General features: G+C 44.9%; 1 protein-coding gene across 1 annotated transcript in view; it reads left to right on the top strand.

Moving 5' to 3' along the window:
* The first annotated feature begins 276 nt into the window (after positions 1-276).
* DPP4 (dipeptidyl peptidase 4) overlaps positions 277-9,157 on the top strand; it is an 84,372-nt gene continuing 75,491 nt past the window's right edge. Inside the window, exons 1-2 of the mRNA XM_032409468.1 lie at positions 277-416; positions 948-1,035. Coding sequence (XP_032265359.1) covers positions 411-416; positions 948-1,035 — 94 coding nt within the window. The 5' untranslated portion in view covers positions 277-410. The remainder of the gene's footprint in view (positions 417-947; positions 1,036-9,157) is intronic.

Here is a 9,157-nt window from a genome sequence, read left to right on the forward strand (position 1 = left end):
TCCCTTTCCGCTAGGGCGCCCACCGTGTGCGCGCCGGGTGCCAGACGCCGGCTCACCCCGGCCCCGGCTCTCGCAACCCCGCCCGCGCGTCCCGGGGGCCCTGCACCCTGCGCGCCCCGGCTGCCGCCCAGCGCCCTGCACACGGGGGAGGCGCCTCTCGGGCGCCCTCCGGCCGGGATGCCAGTGCCCGGCGCCCGGCGCGCCTTCGCCGGCAGCCTGCCCGCGGCCTGCCCGCGGCCTTTATACCGAGCGGGCTGGGCGCTCACTAATGTTTAACTCGGGGCAGAAACTTGGGAGCGCAGAGTGACTCCGCGGCCCCGAGCGGAGGAGCTGGACGCGAGTCTCTGCAGCTCGCCTGACTTCTGCCTGCGCTCCTGCTCCGAACACTCAGTTCCGGGCCCACACCGACGATGAAGGTGAGTTGAGTAGCGCCTTTCCCTAACCCCAGGGTCGCGTTGTAGGTGCTTCTTCACCAGACTCTCCCCCAAATTGACCCCGAAGCTCGAGGAACGGGACCACGGGCTCCTATTCGGCGGAAGCTCCAGGGCCACCCTGTGACAGGTGAAGGGACGTCCCAGAGCCCCCGCCTGGCGCTCGGCCCCCCGGGGTTTCTGCTAGTACCAGGCGCGAAGCCTGGGAGGACGCAGAGAGCCACCCATAAAACGCACGCTCGAACCCTCACTTGGCTTCTCCCTCACTTGGCTTCTGACGTGCAGGAGGCCGTAGAGAAGCAAACGCTAATGTGCTCTGATGCCACAAGTTCAAGGGCAACCGCTCTTGCAACCTCCGCACTCCAAACCCTCTCAGCCCACTGTGCCCCTCTTCCGGATGTTCGCCCATGGGCACATCCCGCCGCCTAGGGTGCAGCGCGGGCCCCGACACTCTGCCTCTGCCAGCCTGGGGCCAAAGGGCTCGCTCTAACTGGATACGATTTGACCGGCTTGCAGACGCCGTGGAAGGTGCTCCTGGGACTGCTGGGGCTCGCTGCGCTCGTCACCGTCATCACCGTGCCCGTGGTTCTGCTGAACAAAGGCAGTAAGTTTGAAACATTTGCAAAAGATAAGAAAATTGGAGACCAGGACCGGGTTCTGTCTTACCACATTAAGCACACGGAGAACTAAGGATCTTGCTGGGGGCTTGGACCAGTGCACCAGGTTGTAGCTGAGGCTTCCCTGGGGTTGTTGCTGCTTCTAGGGAGTGGCTAGATGCCCTTGGGGGAGTCTCCAGTGTTGAGGCTGCGAGAGCCTTGTATCATAAATACATACTTCCCGCAATCAAGGAAAAGTCTTAGGATTTCTTTTTCTTAAATTCAAGTTTAAATGTTTAAATTTAGTATGATTTAAATTAAAAAAAAAAAAAAAAAAACCTTTGTAGCTGGGACCTTCAAAGGAAAAGATGTGGCGTTTAAAGGCTTCAAACAGTAGTAGGGATGTCATAAAAGGAGGGAAAAAAAATAAGAGAAGGAAAAGCCCCAAAATACAGTTTTGAGAAAAGACTACATGGGGAACCCAGGTTCTTTTCCTTCCGGGACGATGAAAATGCATTAATCAGAGAGTTAAGATGCAGAGAAAAAACTACTTGACCATTTATAGAAATATGTCATAGTAAATCATAAAGCTGGTGTACATGGTAATATTCAGAGGGGGGTGGGATCAGTGATGTTTGGTGGATTCTTTCATTTAAAGCCACCTTCATTTTTTTAGCTTGCCTGACTCAATTCAACTCTAGCTCTTACTATAAAACGTTCATGTAATGGCATACACATTATTGGATGCAAACAAGTGAGAACATCTAGTTTGGGTTTCTTCTGGCCTTACTTTCCTTTTAAGTAAATATTTACTTTCGTTTCAGTATTACACGTTCTAGTCAGCCAACTGAAGCATTCTCTCTGGATGGTCTAGTCAACCAGGAAATGTGCAGACAGTGCTCACACACTGAGGGGTCTTCTCCAGATTTCAAGGGGACAGTTCAGAATTAGTTTGTGAAGCTGTCAAGAACTGTTTGCCTGGCAATTTCAGGGCCAGGGCAAAGGTACCAAAGGTTAAATATCTGAGTGTGCTGACCTATTGATAATGACTTTTAGTTAAGAAAGCAATGGTTACCACCATTTGAGATAATCCAATGGCAGACATCAGTTCCCTTGTTTGACTTTGTGTTAAAATATAACTATTTTCATAAAGTGATACTTTGTATATTTAAACAACCACACATACAAAGCTTAGTTGTAAGAACGGGTCATTCAGGGTGCCTGGGTGGCTCAGTTGGTTAAGCATCTGCCTTTGGCTCAGGTCATGACCTCAGGGTCCTGGGATTGAGTCCCGCATCAGGTTCCCTGCTTAGTGGGGAGTCTGCTTCTCCCTCTACCCTCTGCCCCTGCTCGTGATTTCTCTCTCTCTCTCTCAAATAAATAAAATCTTACCAAAAAAAAAACGGGTCATCCATACAATCAATAAATATTCACATGGCTGACATTATGCCCCAGGCATTGTGCTACTTGCTGCAAATACAAAGATTAAAATTTATAAATACCTCTGACCTCAAGAGGTTTATATCTACTGGGAGACAAATATGCAAAAAAATCAAAGTAACCTGGATAGCCCATTTGTCTCCAGAACATCACTGAGGCACCACAGCATCACTGGAAGGATGGATGTAAAACTATAATTATCAGAACTTTCCTTAAGGAAAGTTGGAAGGAACACTGAACTTTGATAAGCCACTTGAAATAGGCAGTGAAATGGCCTAGGGGCCTGGGTCATGCAACTGCCATCTAGGGGGTTTGGTCAAGTTAACTATGGGGGATTTTGCTTTGCTGGGTGGGGCATGCAGACTGGGGAGGGGCTGCCTTGTCATTTCCCTTAAACCACACCTAGTCTCTTCCCCAAAAGAAATTTGGACAAATATTTCAAGAACAGTCTTTTGATGGGACTTTTCCAGAGATTCATGTGTCTCCATCAAAGCATTATGATTCAATAAAATAATTTAGAGAGACTTGAGCAAACTTCCCTGTGGATTAGAATGTCAAGGAAGTTGTGTCAGGAGAAGTTTCTTCTATAGGGATGCTCAAATAGTTAATATCAGTGTCTGGAGATAAGGTTTTCCAGAAAATATAAATCCCTTACGAGTCACAGAGACACAAGATCGCATCCTCTAATTGGATCATAAAAGGACTCCTGGCAGAAGAGCAGGGTGGGCAGAAGCAAAAGGAGTTGATTTTAACCTGCAGATGATGAGAACTACTGGAGAATTTTGTGCATGCCTGGACTGTTGGGCCTGACAGTGGGAATGTGAGTTGAGTGGAGCAAGGCTAGAGGGGAAACAGGGAAGTGTCCCAGAAGAGTGATGGTGCAGAGCAGAATTTGAAAGCTATCAAGCTACTCAAAAATGTGAACAATTAGACTTTGTAAAAGGAATGGGAGGGTGGCTAAGGATGCCTCTTGGGCAACTGGGTGGATATGTGGTTTCATTGTGTGCTTTATTTACACTTAAGAAACAACACCCAAGTTACTTCTCTTCCCATATTTCTTAATTTGTATATATATGCATATATATATATATATATATATGCATACACACACACACACACACACACACATATATATTTCAGGAAAAAAGAGAAATCATCTTGTTTCAACTGCTGCTTTATCATAAATGAAAGCTCAGGAATGTGGCATTTGCACTAAATCAACAATCTCATTCCTGGACTGTGCCACAATGAAGGACAGCATTCTTACAAAGAATCCAGAGTCACCACCCAAGAAATGTTCTCCGTATTGTCAATCTAGGTTTAAAGTTAAAAAAAAAAAAAAAAGTACTAGGAAGGAAAGAGGATAGGAGGTGGGAGAGAGGAAAGATGAATGGAAAGAAAAGGAAGGAAGAAAAGAAGGGAAGGGGAGAGAAGAAGATTTTGATAGAAAAACAAAGCCCTAGATCATGTGGAAAGCTAAGAAATAAACAGCCAAAAGGAAGGAGGACGAAATGAGCAAAACCAAGTTCATCCCCTGAGAGGTTGTTTTAAGAGAAGGTTAAGTGTTTCCATATGAAACACTGACTTTAGCAGAACTAAACACACCCAGAAGAGAGAGAGAGAGAGAGGCAGAGAGGCAGAGAGGCATAAGTTTAATACTACTGTATTTTTTTAGAATAAAAACTCCCTGAGGTCAGGAATTATGCATTTCGTCCAGCAAAATTAAAAGTTCACCTCCTTCTGTGTATATAATAAAAGATTGTATTTTTATTTTAAACCCTTCAGATATCCTATTATAGAAGGATATTACATTTAAACATTCAGTTTCCCAGAGTCATCAGTAAAATAGATAAATATACTTTACTCTTAATGGAAGTATAGAAATCCTCATGGCTTACTGGTAATAAAACCTCTGAGTCAATATTTGTGATCCCTTTACTCCCCCTTTCACATTATATTATACACTATGCTTTTGAAAAATTTGTCAAATAGTTTTATTATTGAGTTGTTACTCATCAAATAGTTTTATTGTTGAGTTGTTATTTGTCAAATAGTTTTATTATTGAGTTTTATTATGGGATAGAAACATACCTGTTCTTCTTTTGTTCTTTTCACTGCTTTAGCAGTGAATTTCCTCCATATCTTCTTTCAGTGCATAGGAAATTTGACTGCTCACCCATCCATCAGTAATAAAAGGAAACCCAAATGTGAAGGAGACAGGAATAATCAGAGAAAGAAAAGATAACAACTATGAAGTTTGTCCGAGGAAGTCCAGGATCTGTTCCAGGCTTAAAAGCCCATAAGTGAGCCTGAATGAAAGCTTTGTATATTTCAGAGGACAATTTCTAAACAGTGAGTTCCGCTCGAGTTGACTTCAGCCAGCTCAGCTAACTGTTGTCAACCTTTGTCAAGTGCTCATGAGGTCAGTGGGTTGGTCTTTTTCAGGTCAGCACTTATGGTTCCCTAGCCACAGTATGTGCCTTAAATTTCTCTCATACACATCTTGCCTCTCATCCCAAAAGTGATCAGAGAGGAAAAGGGAAGACTGCCCAGTCGATGGATAGAGAAAGACAATGTAAAATGACTAACTAGAGCTGGATCAATGTACTTAATGAAGTGCTGACACCATGGGAAACGTGACTGTAAACACATGCAGGACCACCTCACTTACGGAAGAGAAGGCATGCGGACCTGTAATAATAGTTAACATGTGTTCTCTCTGTGCCAGGTATTGGGCTGAGGGCTTTTAACGTACTTCTTGTTTGATCCTTAGGGCAACCTTTTGAGAGAGGTTCTATTATCATCTCCATTTTTACAGAAATGTGAATTTTACTTTGAGAGGGTGCTTTAGTGATTTATTACTGCATAATGAATTACCCCAACACTTAAAACGACGAACATTTGTTATCTCACAATTTCTGTGGGTCAGGAATTTGGCGGTGGCTTAGCTGGGAGGTTCTAGCTCCAGGTCTCTCATGAGGTCTTAATCAAGATGTCATCTGAAAGCTTGACCAGGGCTGGTGGATCCACGTCCAAGCTCCGTCACATAGCTGTTAGCTAGACATCTCAGTTCCCCACCGTGTGGGCCTTTCCATGGGATGGAAAGAAGGAAGCCACAGAGCCTTTTGTGACCTAGCTTCAGAAGCGATGCGCCATCACTTCTGCTGTATTCTATTGCTCACCCAAGCCAGCCCTGATACAACGCAAGGGCACGAGTGTTAGCCAGAGAGCTCCGGGGATCGTCATAGAAGCTGGCTACCCAAGAAGTTAAGGAACTTGCTCAAAGCTCCGCAGAGTTGAGATTCACACTCAGGCAATGTGACTCTAGAGAGCTCGTGCTCTTAAACTCCAAATCATTCTGCTGGTTTTGATCAAGTATAAATTAATGTGGCCATATTAGCATAAAGTTACAATTTCCCATTTATCTGCCTATATTATAATTTCATGGCTGCTAATGCCTGGATGCCAAGTGTCCTGAAGTAAAGTTCCTGCTGCTTTTGCCTCCATTCCTATATAAAGCTGTAGACAGGGCGCCTGGGTGGCTCAGTTGGTTAAGCAACTGCCTTCGGCTCAGGTCATGATCTTGCAGTCCCTGGATCGAGTCCCTCATCGGTCTCCCTGCTCGGCAGGGTGTCTGCTTCTCCCTCTGACCCTAGCTCCTCTCATGTGCTCTCTCTCATTCTCTCTCTCTCAAATAAATAAATAAAATCTTAAAAAATAAAAAAAAAAGCTGTAGACAGGCAGTGACTTCCAGCTCAGGTCCAGATTTGCTCCTTGTGCTCAATTACACCTACTTTGTTTCTAATGCATATTATATTATTTTATTTGAACTTCACAGAACAACCCATTAAGGTATTAATATCTTTACTTGTTACACTGAAGAAACTGAGGCATAGAAGTGTAGGGCTTTGTGAGTAAGTCCTAGAACTTGGAAATCCAAACCTTTTGACTTTTAGCCTTTCCTGAGTCTGCTGATTTCCATCCATAGCTGTTTTAAAGAAATGCTTTGGTGGTAATTTTTGTAAGTGAATGATTAATCACGGCTTTATGGTTTGACGCTAACTCTTTCATTGTTTTAAACCAATTATCTTGTAAATATTTTTACCTTTAGTCTTCATAGCTCCATTATGACCTCCAAAGGAGGGTGTGTCTCAATCTGAGAGTAAACTAAAACTACAAAATCAAAACTTCTGAGTTAGCTGTTTTATTTTTGCCAAGTACTGTATTTTCAACTTTATATTTTCTTCAAAATTCTAACTTCCTAGGAAGTTTTTTAAACTTAATGATAAACCATTGACTTTAGTTACCCATATACATTTTTGTGCACATTTCTTCATTATTTCATTCACTGGGGAAGCAAGTAGACTCATGAGCTTGGGACACATATTTCAGCATCCAAGGCCCAGGAAGCATGGTAATTCCAGGCAGAGCCAAAGCCTGCCGGAACTTTGTTCCTGACACCCTGAGGACTATGGTGGCTCACGTTGTATAATAAAGGAAGAGGGAGCAGTAGGGGTATCAGGTGGGGACTACCACATACCCCTTCCCTGACCTCGCACTGGGTCCTCAAAACCAGTTGGGTGGCCCCAGTGACTTTAACACCATCCCTGTGGGGCTGAGACCGCCTCTTCTTATTTTCCTCAGTTTTTTTTAAAGCCTGACCTGCTCAAGCTCAGGTCCATGAGTTTCACGGATGGCTCTATTCCCCTGTTATCTTCCTTTTTTCTTTTATTTCGGGCAGGAAACTTGTACTAGAAGACTTACAACCTCTTCAGAGCTGTGGTCCTGTGGTGGCCAGATTCAGGATTTGTTAGCTCACCAACACGTCTGGAACAGTCACTGCGTGTCAGGTGTTATTGTGGGTCTAGGGGAGCTGACCCTAAACAGTAGAGATGACGTGCCTGCTCCCATGGACCTTTACCATCCATGGGACAGGCAAGGAAGAGGCAAGCACCTGAGTCATTTCAGACAGGAATAATGCTGGGACAAAATTAAGGGTGATAGAAAAGGCAGAGGGACACAGAAAGGAGTTTCTTTTTATTCCAAGCATGAATGTGGATGATCTCAATTCCATTTTTAAACTATGTCTCTGACTCCTTCGTACATAATAGAGGCAGGTGGGGGGTATTTGTGAGAGACGATGGCAGATTGGACAGGGTGATAGTATTGAAAATGTAAAAAAAAGAGAGATAAAACAGGATGTACTTTGGAGGTAAACAGTGTGTGGCGGAGAGCAAAGAAGTGAAAAGTGAGGGAAGGCACACTGACGAGGATGACTCCTTGAACAGCCGTCTGCATAGTCCAAGTGGAGAACTTTCTCGTGCTCTCAGGGCTCTGTCTTGCCCACGAGAGCTAATCTACACCGCTTCTTCTGAACTAATTCCTTTGTTCTGCTACATATGCTTCAGGGATCAAGAGGCAGGACTCAGGGAGGCCTTCTCCATTGTGCACCTAGCACATACCTGTCAAAAGACGGTAATTCCCCAGTTCAGCAAATATTTATGGAACATTTTCTACATGCCAGGCACTTTGTTACCCATGAGAGATATAAAAATGATATACACAGCCCTTATCCTCAAACAGTTCCCAATATTAAAGGAAACATAAACATTAACTATAGTAAAAAGGGCTAAGTGTCCTTCTAGTAAATGATCGAAGTGCTGTGGAAGCACTAAAGGGCAATGATAAATGCTGTCCAGGGAAGTCTGTACAGAAACCAACCAGGCATACAGGATTAATAATTAATGGATCCGAATACAATCCTTCCAATAGTGGAGCCACCAGACTGCCTCCCAGGCATGCAGTTCACCTTCCTGTTTCGTCCTCAACTATTACGACTCCAGACTCTGTAGGAGGACTGTGTCAAACAGAATGTTTCTGGCTGCAAGTAACAGAGTACCTGCCCAAAAGTTGTTTAAACTATAAAGTGTTACCGGGCGCCTGGCTGGCTCAGTCAGTGTCTGCCTTCAGCTCAGGTCGTGATCTCAGGGTCCTGGAATGGAGCCCCACCTCCAGCTGGCTCCCTGCTCAGTGGGGAGCCTGCTTCTCCCTCTCCATATGTCCCCCTGCCCCCCCAACTCATTCTGGCTCTCTCTCAAAATCTTTTTTAGAAAAATGTGAACTATAGAGTATTACTATTGTCCTATCATTAGCCTTTTACATCACTGGAAGCGTAGAAGTGAGGCAGTTCTAGAGTTTGTCGATGCAGTGATCCAACAACATCCTCAAGGGCCTGGCACCTTCCATCTGTTCAGCTGCATCCCCCCTCAGACTGTCGGCTTATGTTCTCAAGCTTGTCCCCTTGGGGTCGAGCATAGGTGCCCGAGAAGCACATCATTTGCTCACACAGCTATTTCGCAGGGCAGAAGATGATGCTGTTCCTCATTCATAATCTGTTCTCTCAGGGAGGGAAAGCTTTTCCGGAAGTCCCTCGGCCCAAGGCAGACTTTCCCTCACATCTCATTGGCCAGATTTGTGTCACTGGTCCATTCTAATCTAATTATGGGCATGGGGAATGAATGTTGGGTTCTGGACTTTTTTTTGGACTAGATTATCAAGACTCATCTTCCTGGGACGAGGAGGAAACTCCTTCCTTAACACATGGAAGGGGAAGGGAAATTACCTAAGTTGAATTGGGAATTCCAAAAGAAAGAAATGCGGGCGGCCGGGGGGGGGGGGGGGGGGGGGGGG

Source organism: Phoca vitulina, unplaced genomic scaffold (genome assembly GCF_004348235.1).
Source record: "Phoca vitulina isolate PV1807 unplaced genomic scaffold, GSC_HSeal_1.0 scaffold1, whole genome shotgun sequence".
Taxonomy (NCBI): domain Eukaryota; kingdom Metazoa; phylum Chordata; class Mammalia; order Carnivora; family Phocidae; genus Phoca; species Phoca vitulina.